This window comes from Podarcis vaucheri (assembly GCF_965113315.1).
Source record: "Podarcis vaucheri genome assembly, chromosome: 3".
NCBI lineage: Eukaryota > Metazoa > Chordata > Lepidosauria > Squamata > Lacertidae > Podarcis > Podarcis vaucheri.
The window spans coordinates 17,564,569-17,584,229 of NC_138761.1; the positions used below are offsets into that span (position 1 = coordinate 17,564,569).

General features: G+C 40.7%; 1 protein-coding gene across 1 annotated transcript; it reads right to left on the bottom strand.

Moving 5' to 3' along the window:
• Positions 1 to 221: 221 nt before the first annotated feature.
• On the bottom strand, positions 222 to 18,165 carry LOC309529459 (heterogeneous nuclear ribonucleoprotein L-like). The gene is made up of 13 exons (XM_082217659.1): positions 17,804 to 18,165; positions 13,281 to 13,399; positions 12,599 to 12,836; positions 10,599 to 10,684; positions 9,815 to 9,911; positions 9,655 to 9,727; positions 5,881 to 5,952; positions 3,980 to 4,197; positions 3,612 to 3,733; positions 3,058 to 3,259; positions 2,151 to 2,208; positions 1,959 to 2,057; positions 222 to 947 (listed from the first exon to the last, which is right to left on the bottom strand). Exons 1-13 carry the CDS (start codon positions 17,981 to 17,983, stop codon positions 892 to 894), a joined length of 1,620 nt encoding a protein of 539 aa, XP_082073785.1. The 5' UTR covers positions 17,984 to 18,165; the 3' UTR covers positions 222 to 891.
• Positions 18,166 to 19,661: the final 1,496 nt, after the last annotated feature.

The following is a 19,661-nucleotide window of genomic DNA, read 5'->3' on the forward strand; positions in this document are numbered from 1 at the left end:
GGGGAGGAATTGAAGCATTAGGGTCCCAGTGCTGCACACGACTACTTGGGAGTAAGCCACGCAGGAGATATGAGTAGGTGTGAGCTTCTCTCTACACATCAGCAGGGTCCCAGGGTCTGCCTTGCTGTTTTGTGTCTCTCCCCTCCCTAGCTTGGTTAATACAAGGACGCAAAACCATCCTGTGACAAAGACTGTCATCACAAAGCAAATGAGAAACTGTATTCATTCAGGTTGGTGTTTATTTTTTGTAAGGATATTCCAGGTTAGGATTAGCAATAAGGACATCATGCTAATGGGAGTGAAAAATTATTCTGAGAAGACACTATTTAAAGTAAGTTTCAATTCATTCTGGGGGAAAAAAATCTTTCTTCCTGTGAAGTTTCTCTTAAAAATCAGTGACAGTTATATTACTAAATATCAAAGTGAAAAGGATTTACAAATTTAGTTCTGCTTTTAAAATTGTTGCAATGCATACAGTTTTAACCAGAATTAACCAGCAATTTTACATCTAATATTCCAATATAATAATCCAACTTGCCATTTAAACCGAAGTGGAAAATAGTGATTGTAAATGAAAATGTACATTTTACCGCTGTGTGGAAACTGTGTTTAAGGTCTGCTGTATACAGTTTTTTGCACATGCTGCCTATAAGGCAGTTCAAACACCTGTAGATAACCGTTACACAAGTGAAAAAAAGCTCTATGTAATATACTGTCATCTACTCTTCAGAAGCCAACGGGAAAATGGTTGTGTAAAAACACTTTCATTATAAAACAAAATGAACTTAAGTTAGATTGAGACAAGAAAACCTAGAGCCTGCAGACAACATACGATTTCTTCACGTGTGTAAATAAAGAGGGAAGGCGCTCCTTAACATGCTGTCCTCTGCTCTACAAATGGGAGGAAGTAGAGAAGCAAAGCTTCAAGGTATAAGGATTAGAGCCATCTGCAAGATAAAAGGGAAACTGTTAAGAATGTCATTTTCGATGGTTTTGTGCCTTATGTCAGCCTGTTTGTCTGAGAAAAGATATTTCTTTAAGCAAGTGTTTAACTACTGTGAAAAACTGCTACTAAAATACTAAAATCTATTTCTAGCATGCAAGTGCATAATACATCAGAACTCAACCAAACCTTTCCCCTAGAAAGAAAACACTGTCTTTCTAAGAAACCAATTCCATGAAAACATGGCTTTATGGAGTGTTGCTCCCATGGCTTCCATCAAAGTTGCACTTCTGATGCAGAAGTATCACACAATCAGACCATTTAAATAGCATCATCGTCTTGATGGACAACAGTTTTCTCCTAATACATCTATTGCTGTTGTGGTCACTGAATGGTAAGTGGGTACACAAATTAACCAAGTTGCTATTGGATATTACCTGTGACATCACTCACAAAGAATGACTACTAGATACGGAGCTTGTAAATCAAGGCCTCTGCTCTTACTTTCACTTTAGGGCAGAGAAAGTTACCAGTTATCATTTTACATGTTTTCTTCTTTGTCCTTCACTGACAAAGGCCAGTGTTGCCCACAGCACCCCGGACCATCATTCAAGGCACCCCAGGGTGCCATGAACACCACTGGTGTACTGGATTGTTTTATTGAAGAAGAAGAAGAAGAAGAAGAAGAGTTTGGATTTGATATCCCGCCTTTCACTCCCCTTCAGGAGTCTCAAAGCGGCTAACATTCTCCTTTCCCTTCCTCCCCCACAACAAACACTCTGTGAGGTGAGTGGGGCTGAGAGACTTCACAGAAGTGTGACTGGCCCAAGGTCATCCAGCAGCTGCATGTGGAGGAGCGGAGACACGAACCCGGTTTCCCAGATTACGTGACTACCGCTCTTAACCACTACACCACACTGCACACAGTCTTGGTATTATATTAGTGAGATGGCATATAAATTCTTTAAAATAAATCGATAAAACCCTTTAAGAATGTTTCAATACAGTGACTTACTAGGGACTCTTATCTGGTAGTGATTAAGTACTGTAAGGGCTTCCACTGCATCTGTCTTGCATTCCCACTCCAACAGACCAGAAAGTGTTTTGGCTGAAGCTGTCAAAACAAAAGTTTAAAATGTTTGCTTCACACCACCATCGGTAAGTTAGGATTCTTTGAGCACTTAAATAAAGTCAAATATTCACTTACGCTTTGGATCAAATACTTTGTATTTGATAAAAGACAGAACTTCATGATCATCACACAGCTGGAACAACAAAGTGAAAATATGTTCATTAAACATCAACAATCTAATTCCAGAGGATGTCACTTCAAAGCCACAGAAACTGGCGATTTCTGGGATAAGGAGGACACTTGGCACAAAATGGTTGATTAACTTACTTTTTAAGCTTCTAAGCATCTAAGACAGCAGCAGGGAACCTCCAGCCTACAGAGCTCATTAGGTCCAGCATGGACACCTCTCTAGTGCACCCAAGTGTTCTGTTTTGAAGTGGTCTGCACGAAAATAGCTTGCTAAAACAAGAGGTTTTTTTCTTCCATTTTAGCAAGCAGTTTCAGTATAAATGGTGTCATGCTACTGAAGCAAAGCACACTTCCACTGCCAATCAGCTGAATGGCAGTGGGAGAGCACCTTCAAAAGGAACTGCACCATGAGCGGAAAATGGTTTGCCTTTAAACCGCTTGCTAAAATGGTTTTCCCCTGCTTTTTAGCAGACGGCCACAATTCAAACCAGTCTATGATAAGGCAACAAGTCTCTTTGAAGGTGCATTCCAACCAGATTCAGCCAATCGGTGCTGGGAATTCACCTTAAAATGAGATTACTATAACTGTCCATCAGCTGATCAGTGGTTATATCGATCCCTTTTACTTTGATAGGCATCACATGTCATATTCTTGACTGGTGTGTGCTTCCGCCCACCTATCAAAACTGGCCTGTAGTGAGTGTAGCTGCAAGATCCAGCTCACTGGCCAGATCCAGTTCCCCATCCCTGATCTAAGATATAAAAAATGGAGTCTACTTTAAGGGGGTTAATAAATACTGACATCTGAAACCTAAATTACACTTTAACAGCTATGATTCCTGCAGCTACCTACCTTTACAAAGCTCTCTTCAGTCACACACAGTGGAACATTATAGTAATGCAACACACAGGATGGTGGCTGAATGATATTCTTGGAAGCTTGACCCGCACTGGTAAAGCGATTGTTCTTGCTCATTGCAAAGTCTTTATAACTGCTTGTCCCATCTTCCAGCTCGAATATCTGACTAGGAACAACTGAATGCTGCTTGGATACACTACAAATAAAGAGTACATATTTAAGAACATCTTTGGGGAGTGTAAAAAAAGGGGGGATCATTTTTATGGAATTCACAAAGCAAATTTCTTAACATACAAAATATGAACTCAAAAGTATAATCTACATTTCACTTGTATGTCTCACTTTAATGCCTGACATTTGTCAAGTTATTGAAGGATATCAAATATAGAAGTCTTTACATTAACGAAGTTTACTCTTTGCATATAAGAATAGTATTCTTTAAAAAACACCACTTTGTTCAGCAGCACTTTTAGTATTAAACACTGCTAGACAACTTACACATTCAAGATGTGCTTTAGCTTTAGTACTCAGATGAAATGCACACATACCAAACATTAAGTCTCTTCCCAAACAATTTGACGTTATTGAGATGCGTGACTGCTCTTTCAACAGCATATTCATCACCCATTTCCACTAAAGCTGTGCCTGGAATAGTCTTCATAAACTTCACCTGCAGGGTTGTTGGGGTTTTTTTGGAAGAAAAAGACAATACAGTTTAAAGGATGGCAACTTAGGACATTTTCCAATTTGGTTGGAATATGCGTAGCTCCGGTTTCTCTTCACAGTAATTGCTCATTATTCTTTTAAGTTTAAGAATGGCTGGGGAAACCCAGCCAGGTGGGCGGGGTATAAATAAAAATATATATATTATTTTTATTATTTTATTATTATTATGTGCCTAGACTTTTTCTTTTACCTTTTCAATATTTCCGTACAAGCAGAACAAGTTGAAAACTCTTGAGCAGTTCATCTTTTGCTGGTGCAATCCACTAACCATGACAACTGAACCCGAGGGGTTCCCCCCATGCATGTAGGACGAGGAAGCCTGGGGAAGTGGGTAAGCCACAAGTTCTGGAGTATCCCGAGATGCCATTCGGTATCGGCTCGGTAATGGCAACAGTGGACCATGCGATCCTAAAGAGAAAGTACTGTCTAGTTAATTTGGCTGGGAAAAGTTTTATTTGATCTGATATGAAGATTAAAGCTGCCAAGTTTCAGAAGCTGCCAGTTTTACCCATCTTCCCCTCCCCCTTTCCCTCCCCTATGTCTCAACAAATGAAACTGATTTGTAAAAATGTTACATGGAAAAAAAATATAAACAAGAGACAGACATTGCACACACTTTTGTAAATCAAGAAAATATTAAATAAAAAGAAGAAGAAGCTGCTGCCAGTTTTAGGTTTTGCTATAATGGGCTATGCAGATTTAGCATCAACTACTGAAACATTGTTTATCTAGACAAGAATGTTAACACAAGCGACCAAAATATACCATTTTTTTCCATGTATAAGATGATTCTTGCTAAAAAAAAAATGTAGGCAAAAAATTGGGGTGGTCTTCTACACAGATAATGAATGCAGAGCGGGGCGGTCGGTTGATCAGTTGACTAACACAGGATAAACAGCTAAAGCCACAAGCCAGACTTAAGAATAAAGGACTCCACTGTTTTGATTTCAATGAGCTTCAGCACACCTAAGTGTTAGATGGTGGTCTAAGTGTGCTACTGCAAGTTTCAACCTCAGTCTTAGAAGTGATTTATGTGTGCAATATGAGAAGTATTAAGAAATGTTTCATTTTCTACTGTGACAAAGTTAACTGCAATTTACAAAAAAATCTTTGTTTGTTCACAGAATGACAACTTGATTTATAGTAAGCTGTGTAAAAAAAAATGTACTGGCATTTAAAAATAAAAATGAGATCATGAAAAACTGGTCATAAATGGATGCACCATGTAACCATAACAAAATGGAAACTCAATACAGTGGTGCCCCGCAAGACGAATGCCTCGCAAGACGGAAAACTCGCTAGACGAAAGAGTTTTCCGTTTTGGAGGTGCTTCGCAAAACGAATTTCCTATGGGCTTGCTTCGCAAGATGACAATGTCTTGCGAGTTCCTGCTGGTTTTTTCCCTCCCGCCCTTTTTCTAAGCCGCTAAGCCGCTGATCAGCTGATCCGATCAGCAGATAAGCCGCTAAAAGCCGCTAATAGCGCTAATCCGTCAATGGGCTTGCTTTGCAAGACGAAAAAACCGCTAGACGAAGAGAATCACAGAACGGATTCTTTTCGTCTTGCGAGGCACCACTGTACATCTTTATACCTAAGTGCACTACGGCATGAGAAAGGCTCCCTATCCAATTCCCTTGTGGCCAACCTACTGAGGACCACATGCCAGTTATGGGCAGGGCCAGATGCAACAGTGGGCGGAGCAACAAATGTAAATTTTAACTCTGTACAGTAGGCTTGTTTCTACACAGCCTCCCACACCTCTGTCAGCCCTCCAGCCAAGAAAGAGGCATCATCAGAGTTCAAGGACATATTCTAGCCAGATATAAACATGCAGGGTGCAAAGCAAAGCCAGTGAGGGGAGTGGCCGGGCCAGAGTTCTGGGGATAAATTAAACAGGCCTGGAGAGCCAAATCTGACCCCTGGGCATGGGGTTCCCCACCCTGCACTAAGGCAAAGCAAGCTGGTTCAGGTGGCACAATGAGGGCAGCTAGACAAATGTGGGAACTGGTGCCTGAATAGTGAAGCAAGACATGTACAACTGTATTGGCCTATTTTCCAACTTAACCCATAACAGGAAGCCATATAACTTACCATAGCCATCATGCCTAAAGGATGAAGGGTGTTCTCCCAAAATAGCTTGCCTCTGGCGGCCTTTCCCTCTATCTAAAGGGGGGAAAAGCATCATTAAACAAAAGCAACTCCTGCTTAAAGATAGTGGAACTTCACCAGTAAGGACAGAGGGGAGTATTTTCTGGTTAAGAACCCTGCTGGATCAGAGCAAAGGTCCAATAGTGGCCAGCCCGATACATCCACGTTACTTTTAAGATTTTCTTTGCATACTGTAAACTAACTGTTTTAAGTTGATTTGCTCCAGCACAAAACACAGTTGAAAGATACCAAAACTATTGTTCACTTGAGAATATTGTGTTTGAAAAGATTTGACATTTTAAACCTAAGAAGCCTGGACAATTCTCTTAACATCACACAATACCGCAGAGTACAAATTACCTATAACTCTCATAAAAACAAGTTCTAAATGCAGTACAATCAAAGGACAGTACCTGAATCACACTATTAGCTTCAACAGCAACACATTTTCAAAGTGGGCTTCTTTCAAGAAGTTTCAGCATAAGCCAACAAAAACCTGTATTACATGGTTTCATGATCAGTAAACAGAGAGTACCATATTTGTGTACATACATAATCATATCAACAACTTATGATCTGGGGAAGTGCTGTGAAGACTATACATTACTATACTACTAATACAGTCTATTGTATAATTGCAATACTGAAAAATTGCACTATTATAAGCGCTTTTAACAAGGAAACATTCTTCCAACAAGCCGCATTTTATACAAGAATGTAAAGTTAACCAAGGGGTCAACAGTACTGGATAAAAGCAGTACACCAACCTAAAGTAATTATTTGCAATAATCAAGTAAAACTGCATTACAAGAACAAGCCACAGTTAGCTTTAACTTTTACTGCTCTTTTCATTAGACAATCTGAAGTTCCAATACCTCAACTGATTGTGCAATGGGAAATGAGAAATATCCAGCTGAAGTAGCAAACAGTTCTATCTCAGTGTGGATAATGCACAATATTTCAAGTTTGTTGCCAATGTTTGAGACTGCTAAAACAACCTAGTTTAAATCAAGGAATTAGTCGTATAATAATTTGATTTTGATAGTGGGAAAGAGAGATTGTGGCACCCAGAACACAAACCCATTACTAGAAAGCAACTTCCACAGATTTCAGCATGTGTTATCCGACCTGGAAGTGCTATTCAGCTCACATATTAGCCATATCATTCAGCCCTGAAGTTACATAAGACAACAGGATTTTTGTACAACGGAAGTAGCAAATATCAGCCACCAGAATTACATGTTTGAGTAAGATGCAATGGCAGTCTTCAGCTTGGGAAATGAAAAATTTCATTTCAAACTGCCAAGTTCTGAAGATCAGTGGGTACCCTTGAGCAAAACCAATCTTTTCCACCTGACATACCTAAAAGAAAAGTTTAGGATGCAAAATGTAAAATAAATTAATACAGCCATCAGTTTAAATCTCCTGCTTTAAATTTTAAACACTAAACTGGGGCAGTTTCCAGTCTGAAGAAACCAGAACCGAAGCCTGTTTTGTAAAGAACATTCTCCCTGAAGCCAGAATCTTGCAGACTGGTTGGCCGTGGGGAGAGGAACAGGCAACAACCTAAGAGGAATGGTTTGAAGAATGCATGTAAAGCAGCCCATCACAAGGACACTTTTGTGTAGACCACTCGTGTAACAATGCCAAGAAACTCAGTGTGTACTACATCACAAGTTGACGAAGCTACTCATTCCTTATCAATCAGTATGCTGATCACAACACTAAAAGGAAATGTCTCAAGCATGCCCTGTGCTGCATTATTACGGCTATTGCTGATAACAGATTCTAAACATTGTTTAACTCTCAAAACTGCAATGCTGTTTGGAGAAAGGATTATCTGTATCTCTGTTCCCCTCCATCACTTCTTGTTTAGGACAAGGATGGGGTATCTATGGCCCTCTGGATGTTGTTCAACTACAACTCCTATCTTCCCTGACTACTGGCAATGCTGCTGGTGGTTGATGGGACTTGGAGTCCAACACAATCTGGAGGACTACAGATTCCCTAGAAAATGAGCTATGAACAGTATATTCAGCTCTATTTCTGCATGAAACTCTACTTGAGTACAAAATAAAAAGTATGCAAACTGGATATAAAGAGCCACACAACTTATTCCTTATGTCCTAGGGAATCTTACACTAATCCCCCCCGCAAAAGAGGAGCCCCTCCAGTACATGGCAACCGAGAACACTTTCAAAAGCAGTTTGCAATAGGACATGGAATTTGCTGGTGAAATAAAATAAAAATCCCAATGAACATTGCCACATACTTGGAAGCACCTGCCTTGTTTTCTTCCAATATTTCTCATTTCACATCGTTTAATATTCTGGGGTAAGGCACTGTTCATAAATACTGTGTGAACTGCATGCCTACCAGTTGCTTGAATAGTATCTATGTATTTCAGAAAATTAAAACCTGAATTGCCCAACTCAGTGACTTCCCAGTTTGGTAGTTTGGGGGAGGAGGAGTGTGAGCTTTAATGTAACGTACTGCAGGTGGACAATCTGCTAACCAATACTGCAGCCCCCTTATTAACCTTTTACAAACACTTAATTCCGCATGTCCAAGCCCTAACCTTTAAATAATACATTTTTACAAGCCAAAGCACTACCAGTAAAAACCACCTTTCAGCAATAATTAAAAGGAAAGTTGAAATCTTCACTATGTTTAAAATTTAGAAGATACTCTACCTTGGTAAGGTAAGTTCCCACCTCCATGTTATAAATGCCTAGATTTTCAAAAGGTACATTACAGCAAATTATACACAAATCATTCAGTTACAAAGAACATTTACAGAAGTCAAACTACATAGCTTTTTTTTTTAACATTTCCATGCAGTTGTTATTCAAACTAGCCTTTGCAGTAAAAATGCTGAGACAAATTAGACCTTGTGTCAAATACTGGTGCTTGAGGGGACTTGACAGCATACAGCAAAATTTCAATTAATCTTTAAAGTAAGTGCAGTCCTTTAGAAAGCATTTACACTGGAAAACCTAACTTCAATTTTCTCTTACATATGAGAAAGAAAGTTACCGCAATGTACAGGAGAGAAACAAGAGTTTGGATCTTCCATTTTATGGCGTTTCATTCTACAATGGTAATTTTAAAGGGACATAAGACTGGAAACACATGCAAACTGGTTTAGAATGGGTACAGTCTACCATGGTATTTTCGTGCCATGCAAACCAGAAGTGCTGTAAGTGGTCCTCCTTGATATGCTTGTGGTGATGGTGCATGCAGTATGCAGTCAAGGTGAGTTGCAAGTCTGAGGTTTTTCAGAGGGCCTGTTGATGATGCCGATGTGGTGCATGATGAAGTGTAGAGTCAGCCTGCTGGAGTCCTCTATCCTTCTTAATGCCTTGTCCAACAAATGAGGAAAATCCTTCCCGTGGAGAAGCAGTGTGCAAGTTTGTAGTTTGTAAGGAAAGTCTGCATCAGTGTCCTCTCCTCCAAAGAGTGAGAGCTGCTTGGAGAAATGCAAGTCCTTGTACTGCAAACATGCTTGTATGTGTGGGCTCCTTGTTAAATAGCTCAATGGGAACCAGCAGGGGGCAATAATGTTGAATTATTCTTTTCCAGGATTACAAGTCAGGATGCCTATTACAAGAGCTGCATCAGAAATACCTGGCTTGAAGTGACTAACACATTAGACAAGCTAACTGCATATATGTATATATTTAAATGCACATTTAGTACAATTACCAAAACACTTACCTCGTCTGCCCAGATATGGTTTAGTATAGTCCCAACTATCATTGTCATTTCGAATGACATTAAGTCGAGTTGGCTGTTAAAAGAGAAACAAACAGCAAGTCTTAATCACTGCTTTTCTCCCAAGAAACAGTTTAGAAGCTGAAGAAAGTATGATCATTACCCTTGCATATTCAATTTTTAGTGTACAACATCCTGCATATATATCTGCACCGTTGAGTGCTGCTTTTGCCTTCTGAGCACAAAGAACGGATTCAAACTTGATTTATGTTAAGGATTGTTATTTAAATCGGTGCCCCCCACCAAGAAAACAAGCAGCCACAAGTTAAGCTAATTTAGACCACAACACAGTAGATCTAGAAGTTGCTCAAGGCTCTTTAATTACACATGCAGAAACACCAATTTTATGTATGAGTCAATGACTAATACATGAAGGACATGAAATCAACAGCAACCCTATTGGTTTAAATTGCATATACAACCTTTTCAAATAAGTAATTTCCAAAATGTGTTCAACTTTAAAACAGGACTAGTATATGAGCAGTGTGCTTGCTATGAGCACTACATTAAAATCTTCACATTGTCAAATATGAACAGATATGGGGTGGAAAACCCGTGGCCCTCCAGCAAATGTTGGATTTCCTCTGGTCATTAACTGCTGTCAGCATGGCCAGTGATGGGGCATGACTGGAGCAGCACTCAAACACTATCTAGAGGATCACAAACTCTCCACCCCCAGTTTAGGTACTAGTCTACACTGCCCTCACCATGGGATAGAAGCCAGAGGGTGGATGATATGCAGAGATGAGTTCACTAGTTCTCTAGCACAGTTGTTTGCCTGACAGGATTAACATGAGAGGAACACTTCCCCTTATTGAGGCCACTGTGAAATCCCTAGAACAAAATCTTCAGAAGCATATACACAAAGGTCACCACAAAAAGGATATTCAACCATGGCTTGTATTCCGTTCCTCTTGAATATGACAATACGCTGTACTTTTCCCACAGGGTTGCACACTGTATACAAAACGTCCTACAGAAGAATGAGGGAAATATTCAGATACCCTATTTGAAGCTTTACTTGGCAAATGCTATTCAAAATGTTATTAGCACACAAGAACAAAATCCCCTCATTTAAGCAGGTAAAGTTTGGACCCAATGTGTTTTTTTTTAAGAGGATGTCACTTGTGTACTAAACAGAGATAAAGAAATTTATCCCAGTGACAGATATATAGCTACATAGAGAATGCAAGGATATGATAACTGTAAGAGAAAAGTAGAGAAACATTCTAGCTGTAGTTTATCATCAAAACAGTAAGCCTAAATTCAGTTTTATCTCTATGTGCTTCAAACAACTACTAAGATTGCCAAAGTTTTTGTGTCCTTAAATAATTTTTAACTTATACTATATACCATTTCTAAATTGGGAATAAGCGGAATGAAAACAATGGGAAAGGCTCACTCAAATGTAGCCACTAAAACCCAAGACCTTAAAATTACCAGTGAACATAAGAATTTTACCAAAGTGCTAGGGTAATGCTATTCATTACACAAAGATAGTATGACTCTATGAATCATGGTACATACACAACTGCCCTATAGAATAATGCCTACATGTTTAAAAGAAGAAGCTACAAATATACTAGTTTATAGAATATTGCATTGAGTTTTTGTCTTTGAATAATTTGACTAAATAAAAGACATTTTTAAAATACTATACTATAATTTAAAACTATCATATGATTTCCGTTAAGACAAGTACAGTGGTACCTCGGGTTACATACACTTCAGGTTATAGACTCCGCTAACCCAGAAATAGTGCTTCAGGTTAAGAACTTTGCTTCAGGATGAGAACAGAAATTGTGCTCCGGTGGTGCGGCAGCAGCAAGAGGCCCCATTAGCTAAAGTGGTGCTTCAAGTTAAGAACAGTTTCAGGTTAAGTACAGACCTCCGGAACGAATTAAGTACTTATCCCGAGGTACCACTGTACAATTATAATGTACAAATCAGGAACCAATGACAAGTAAAATCGGAATAATGTAAAGAAATGTAAGTGATTGGCAGTTCCAAGCAAAAACATTAGTGAGATGTTGCTGAATAGGAAGCAATTTCATTGTCTTCCTTTTTCCTTCCTATTACGGGCTGGTTGAGTACAAAAACATTCACCACAGACTTTAGATTAGAACCAAACAATTATCTAGCCAAAGTAACTCTTCTGCTGCACAGATCTCTGTTGAATGAAATAATATCCTCCCCAACTGTTTGTTTGCATGGAACAAATAAAGAATAACATGTACAGATCTGTGTGGATGCTTTCATTTGCATTATAAGATTAAAGTATATGACCTCGTTGACACTCAACAAAGCCAAACCATGGCTTAGCATGAGAATCTTAATCTCGGGGTCATGGGTTTGAGCCCCATGTTGGGCAAAAGTATCCTGCATTCCAGGGGTTGGACTAGATGACCCTTGTGGTCTCTTTCAACACTACGATTCTATGAACAAGCTAACATACAGACCCCTGTATAGAAGACTGTAGCCACTTTGCTTCCCTTCTGGTTGTTGTTGTTGTTCTGCTGCTGCTGCTGAGTTGTTCAAACATGGGTTCATGGTTTAGTCTTCCCAGACAAGCTGCAACCTATAGAACAGTGCTTGGTTACAGCTTGTGGTTTGTCTAGGGAGCACTAAACTACAAGCCAAGGTTTGGATGACAGGATGAGCAAAACCATGGCATAGAGAAGAAGCAAAACAGCCACAGCCACAATCTCCTCTCTGGGAGTCTGCATATTTGCTCATACATGCTAAGCTGTGGTTCAGATTAACATTCAATGCAAACAAGGGGTCTGAGAGTTTATCAGAGAAAGATATGAGACAGAAAGAAAACTCTTCGAAAGGAAAATATCATGCATTGAAGTCACTTAAAGTTATGCTTAAGATTAAGACATACCACTGTAATTGGATAAAGAGGGTTCTGAATTGATAAGAGCAGAACTTTGTTCCCACCCGAGGGGTCGTCTGTGTTTCCAGGACGGGTAATTCTTTTGCTTGTAGAGTAATTGAAAAATGCTTGTTGTCCAGCTATATATACCGGTTCATCTGCTGCAAATGTCACACATTTTTTGGCACTTTCAATATCCTCAAATTCTACCAAAGCCTGGCGTTTAAATGGCATCATCATCACATAGCTGCAGGAAAAACAATAACCGTTAATGTGTCATCATTTAAGGCCATCATTAAATCATTAAGTTACAACTGATCTTAAAAAACTTCACAATAACAATTACTATTGCAAACTCAAAGAAAATCTCCTACATTTCTTAAAATCCATGGAAGTTTGTTTGAAATCTACAGCACATGTGTCCATGTAACAATAGGCCAGGTTGGCAGCCAAGGTATATAAATATCTAATGTAGAAGTACAGAAATAAGAGTGTTCTCTTACCCAGCTTCCATATGGAGATGAGCACAATGATTTGCCTCAGAATTAACTTCTGAAGGATTTGGTAATTCCAAGGCTTGAGGCTTATGTTTCAATTTAGGAGTACTAGTACAGGCCTTGAAGAAGTCTTTTTTAAATGCGTTATGAATTTCATTTTGAGTCACTGAAGATATAATATATAGTAAACATACCATATGGTTCCAAATTTTTCAAGCGCCTCCACAAGATCTGCCTCCACAACTGATTCACAGAGCCCTCGGACATGGACCACAGGGGAAACAGAAACTTTGTGATGACTTCCACCAGCATCCTAGCAAAAGAGAGCAATAGACTTTATTTTTCCAATTTCAATATAAAAAAAAGTATTATAGATGGTTAACTGACAAAGTACTTTCAAGTTTATACTCGCCAAAATGTAACCCTATTCTAAACTAGAAACTGTAATTAGCATTAACTTTGCTTAATTTAACAAGCCAGCTTCAGAAACCATGACATGTTAACATAGTTAACGTTAACTATGTTACACCAGAAAAGAGACTACAGCTAAAGGAAAGCAAAACTTTCCAAACTCCTCCATCCCAAGGCTCACCCCTGCTTATAGCACAAAACCACACGTTTTGGATAATGTGTCATAGGCAGTTTGCAAGTCCATGACTGTAAGGCTGTAAACCTATACCTTTAAGCCCTATCAAATTCAACAGGACTTTTGAATAGATATTTGTAGGGCTGAGCTGTAGGAGTCTGTGCTTTTCCAGATGAGGAAAAAGCCCTGAATTTTATTCTTAGTGCTTGAGTAGTACTGGTCAAGATCCAGTTCCCATAGTCCATCCTAGCATTCAAAACTCCCATTGTTCTAGGCACATTTTGCAGCAAGGAATTTCATTAGCACAAGCAGTTTCTGACCTCCAGGGACAGTACTGCACCTAAGATTCAGATTAAAACTGCAGAGTGGAAGGAAAGGAGGACTTTTTTCTGCCTCTCCACATCCAGTCATACTCTGAAGACTGGAGAAGAGGCCCTCTTAAGAATATTAGGGGGGCAGGTAGGGGAAACATGGCTGTGTTTTTTGCAGTCTTCAGATGAGGACTAGACCATGTGAAAAATGAATATAAGATTTTAGCTGCAGTTCATTCATTTTCAGCTTTGTGTTCTTGTTATTAAAAAAGCACACCTAAACATTCCGCTGTTGTGTCCGTAACCTAGGTTTAAGGTGTCATTTAGCTCATAGCGTTCATATCCCGGTTTCTAACATGCATGGTTAAGTAGAACAGTATCAATACCGGAAGAGACGGCTTGCTTTTCCTTTTAAAGTACCAGAGAAGACGTACGCTCCTGCTGAGGGAGAGGACATATGCTCTAAAGCAGTATGCATGTACAAAAAACCCCAAATTAAAATGGTAACATTGAAAGAGAGGGCAGGCATACCTAGCAAGTCTAATTTCGAAGGACTGCAAAATCTGCTCCACAAGTACTCACTAGAGTAGGAGGAAGAATCATTTTAAGCCTGAGGGTTGCATTCCCTAACTTTTGGTGACCACATATCTGCAGTGGGGAGAAGAAATGCAGTGAATCGGGCCACCCCATTCGCCCTCTCTCTCTCACACCCACACACTAACAGAGCAATTATGCTTTAATAAGGATCCCCTTGGCTCCAATGGGTGAACTGCGTTTGTTAGGGGAACTGCATGACAGAGAGGGGAGGGTCAACCCTTCCATATACATGTATAAACTCACCCACCCCAAAAACCATATCTGAACAGCAATCAGGCTTAGAAAAAGGCTTCCATTGGTCCTTTCTGTAGATAACAATGGAAAACTCTTAACTTTCATTTCACAAGGAGTATTTTGAATAACTGTCAAGTTCAGAATGACAGCAGTAGCAGCAAATAATTTTAATTCTGTACTTCTCAGACCAAGAAGGTATCCCAAAACATCCATCCAACATAAATCATTTTAAATTAGCCATATCTCTCCACATCATAACCTGCTGATTTATCTGAAACACACTACATATTCTTGCATGCTACCCCATTCTCTGAGCAGTGTAAGATTCCAGGGGTTCCAGGGTTCATGTTTCTTTTGGAATGAGGGACAGCGGAGACTGAGGTGACTTTATGATATATGGTTTATTAACATATATATACAATCTGAGCATTTATGTGATGGAGGGGTTCACAACATTAACACCCAAGAGGGTCTTGCTTCTTCCATAGCCACCACCTTGGATTCCAGGAGAAATCAGGTATGGCTCTCTCGCTCTCTGCTTTTGCAGCCTGCAGCTTTGCTTCCAGCTTCTAGCTCAAGTAACTCAACTCCCTACTCTGACCCTTTTTATTTTTAACTAACAGGCAGTTGAGGGAGGGAGGCCTACCTATTTGTCCTCTGACACAGAGCCACTGTGTCCCTTTGTTACCTTAAGGACCCATACTTAAGAGGGCCACTACCAGGCTGGCCTGGATATTCCAGCAAATGAATGTACTGGATACAGGAATTAGAAGAGGGGCTCAAGCATACAGCCTACTTCTCCCACCCCAAACTCATAACAATATAAAATTAAAATGCTAGTACTGTATTCTCTTTTCTTGTTCATGAATTTTCCTATAAGCATGGACTCTAACCCAGGCAGATGTCATATAGACCACAAGAGGCACACTTTCCAATGAAATAACACTGCATCATAATGGCCAGGGCTCTATAGCAAACAAACTAAGCAGAATGATCATAATCAAGCCTTAGCTTCCCGAACAAGACAGCACAAATCTCAGGAGCTGAAAATAACTAATCAATAGTGAAATATGCAATACCGTCTGAGATTCTAAAATTAAATACTCATAACAACAATTTTATTTATATGTAACAGATGCCAACCAAATCTTTTGTAAAAATATGGACAGTAGGGGGAAGGAAGTAGAGCCTTGATGTTTTTATGAAGGGAGCTCTTGGATCTTGTAATATGTAACAAAATTCTATTAACATCTTTCTTAAACCCCAATTATAGTGCAAAACTGAATTGTCCCAATCTGAGATAAACTTGGCAAATGTTTTTGCATGATCTTAGCCAGACAGAATATGAACAAAATGGGAATGGCAATATGTAGTGAAACAGCTTCAGAGATCAGCTGACTTTGTAGCATGAAGTAGAATAAACTTATAAAGAAAAAATATCTCCATCTAACATACTGCAAAGGGAGGTTGTAATGATAAATGAAAAAGTACCTTGTGTACTAGCAGCTATAATAGCACTACGTTTTTCAATACATGGGTCTACTTGCTTTAGGCTTTGAAGACTGAAAATTCCACACTTAGTTTTACTAATACAGCAACAGTACAACGGATTTTTATAGTAACAGTACAAATGTTCAAAACGGAGAAATTTATTTGTGCTGCCTTGGTTGTACATTGGGAAATGGGAGTTAAAATTTGGATGTGAAGAATTCAGACCATAACAGACATCAAATACGTGCCCAACAAATTGGATTATTTCAATGTTATTTATCAGTTAATAAAAATGTGCTGATCCAAATGCAATTATCCTGCCCCTAACAGAGGTTTATCCTACAATACTGGATTTCCCCCTAAAGATACAGGTCCAGTCTGTTCTTAAGAATGTCCAAGCTTCCACAATCTCCGTAGGTTTATTTGTTCCAACTGCTGATCAACTGTTTAATAAAGGACAAAAGCCCCCTGGCTCTTTTCTCTGTAGTGTAGTTCCTTTGCTTGACGGGTATGACGCACACACAGAGAGAACAAATACATTGCCTGCCAAACGCTGCAGGGCTCCCTATGAAAAAAAAGCCATGGACGCCAGAGCCCCTCCAATGAAACATACTATTCTTTATTGCAAGGAAAGGACACAGATGGTCATCATTCCCCGCACCCTGTGCACACAGCTTACTTATCTCATTAAGGAACGAAAATATGTGAATATGTACACATATAGAGGAAAGGAGGCTGCAATACTCAGTTTCCACCCACAATTCTCTCTCCCCGCATTTCGGGGGGGGGGGGGATGTAAGCCGAAGTTATAAATACAACCCAATTCAGGGATGTAAAAACAAACTGCCTTCAGAAAAGTAAACAATGGAAAACACACCTCCCTCTCCCCGTTGTTTTATTAGAGGAAGCCAAGAGAATTATTTTTTCGCCTCCCGCACAATAAATCCTTTGATGGACAAAAGCGGAACTACGCATCCTCAGTCGGCTTGTGGCAAACCCCACTATGCATCCAACGAAGGGGTCTCTCCGGCTCATTAAATCTTCTTCTTCCACAAGTTGACATTGAAAAAAACAACACAAAACTGTCGCACCTTAAAATGTCGTTTACCATAACAGACTAATTCTTCTGGAACATGCCCAGTTCTCTTCCCACATGCACGCTTATTATTATTATTATTATTATTATTCATTTTTTACACCGCCGTTCATCCCAGGATCTCAAGGAGGTTAACAATATGAAAACACGAAAATGCTAATAAGGAACAACACTTAGTAGAAAAACTTGGGATTCTCCTTTTAATGATTTTTTTGTATAAAAACCCTCTTCAATTTGCGGGTATAAGCATTACGCTCTCGGCGCTACACACGCCTACTTGGGAGTAAGGCGCGCAGGAGATATACTCCCGAGTAGGCGCACCTCGGCTCGAGCTGACGCGGGTCTCCTCCACCCGCCGTTCGCTCCCAGCGCGTCGGACTATAAGCGGCCGGCCCTGCTTACCCCTCCGGAGAAGCCCCCGGCGCGAGGGGCGGCCTTCTCCCTGCGGCTCTCGCCCTCCTCAGCCCCGTACTCGATCTCGCCCTCCTCGGCGGCGGCGCTGGGCTTCAGCCGCTTGGCCTGGCTCTCGTAGGCGCCGTCCTCCTCCTCCTCGTACTGCTCCCCAGAAGACGGCGAGGACATGGCGGCGGCCCCGGCAAAGTGGAGGTGAGGGAGGATACGGGACCCTCGGGGCTCCGCAAGTGGCGCGCAAAGACAGGCGAAGAGGCCGACGGAACAGGCCCGCGCCGGTGATGCTCCCGAGCGATTCTCCTCACAGAAGACCGCTGCTATAACGCACGCAAAGGGGCGGGGAGCGGAGGGCGGGAAGGGCAGCGCAGGTCCTGTCCTGCGATTGGAAAGACCTGTAAGCTGGAAGTCCGTGATTGGCTGACGGAGAAGCTTCTCAGAAGATAGGGGACACGCGACTGGACAAATGAGACGCCCGTCACGGCTAGATGAAAACCCTGTTCTCTCCCCCACCCCACCCCCGTCTGTCTCGCTCTATCCCTCGCGCGTCCCCACCTCCCGTTCCAGAATCTGCCGCTGGATTCCCTTTATTCCTCGGCTGGAGAGAGAAGCGCGAGGGAGACGCAGCCGCGCGCGCATGCGTGCCCTCGCCGTTACTATGGCCAACGGTCGCAACGTGCGCGCGCTGCGGTGAAGGCAGGCTTTGTGTATGAGCGTCTGGTGGTGAAGGACGGTTCCCGCCAAAGCGGTCTGGAAGCGGACAACTGAGGAAGCCAATCCCTCTGGCTGATTGATTTCTTTTTGGAAGAGGGAAGCATTTAACAGCCGCCCTCACGTTTTTTGGTAATGGTGCTGCTGGGAATAGTTCCCCACCAAGAATGCGTTTTGCCTGCGTGTTTGCGCGTGTATGTGTATATGATCTGAGTGATCACAAGGACGTGAGCAGACTTCCAGGTTCATCGTATTTCTTCCTAAGGCTAAATGTTGTGTAAACACACACAAGCAATAATAATAATAATAATAATAATAATAATAATAATAATAATAATAATGGAGTGGGGGTGAGAAGGTGCTGGTTGCTGGGCAAGGTGAGAGGAAAGTCCCACTGCAGTTCGTTATAATCTTAAATTGGGATGGGGGGAAAGTGTTTTAATACAGATGGAAGCCTATGCATGTTTACTAAAGGCAGCCCTGTTTATGGAAGCTTTTAATGTTTAATAGGTTATTGTATTTTAATATTCTGTTGGAAGCCGCCCAGAGTGGCAGGGGAAACCCGGCCAGATGGGCGGGGTATAAATAAATTATTATTATTATTACTACTACTACTTAGAAGTAATGTTCACTGGGGTTTTCAACAACCTGATAAATAGGAATAGGTTTGCAGCCATAATTAAGTTGGGTCACACTAGGTGCTAAAACACAGAAACTCTAGTTACAGATAGGTAGCCGTGTTGGTCTGCCATAGTCCAAATAAAAAAAATTCCTTCCAGTAGCACCTTAAAGACCAACTAAGTTAGTTCTTGGTATGAGCTTTTGTGTGCATGCACACTTCTTCAGATACACTGAAACAGAAGTTGCCAGATCCTTCTATATAGTGAGAAGGTGGGGAGGGGTATTACTCAGAAGGGTGGTGGGAATGGGAGATTGGCAGATAGCTGAGATGAGCCAAGGGGTGGGAAGGTGAGAAATGGCTTAGTCATGTATAATGAGATAAGAATCCAATGTCTCTGTTCAGACCAGGTCTTATCTCATTATACATGACTAAGCCATTTCTCACCTTCTCACCCCTTGCCTTTTCCTGTAAGACCTATTGCAGTCGTTAAGAGTCGTCAACAGGCTCATCTCAGCTATC

What these genes read in the sequence shown, in the direction of transcription:
- LOC309529459 (XM_082217659.1), bottom strand. Translation starts at nt 17,983, where the DNA reads ATGTCCTCGCCGTCTTCTGGGGAGCAGTACGAGGAGGAGGAGGACGGC. An exon ending in TGTACGGAAATATTGAAAAG is followed by an intron (nt 3,734 to 3,979) that starts GTAAAAGAAAAA and finishes ACAACCCTGCAG; the next exon opens with GTGAAGTTTATGAAGACTAT. An exon ending in GGGAAGAGACTTAATGTTTG is followed by an intron (nt 3,260 to 3,611) that starts GTATGTGTGCAT and finishes CTTTATTTGTAG; the next exon opens with TGTATCCAAGCAGCATTCAG.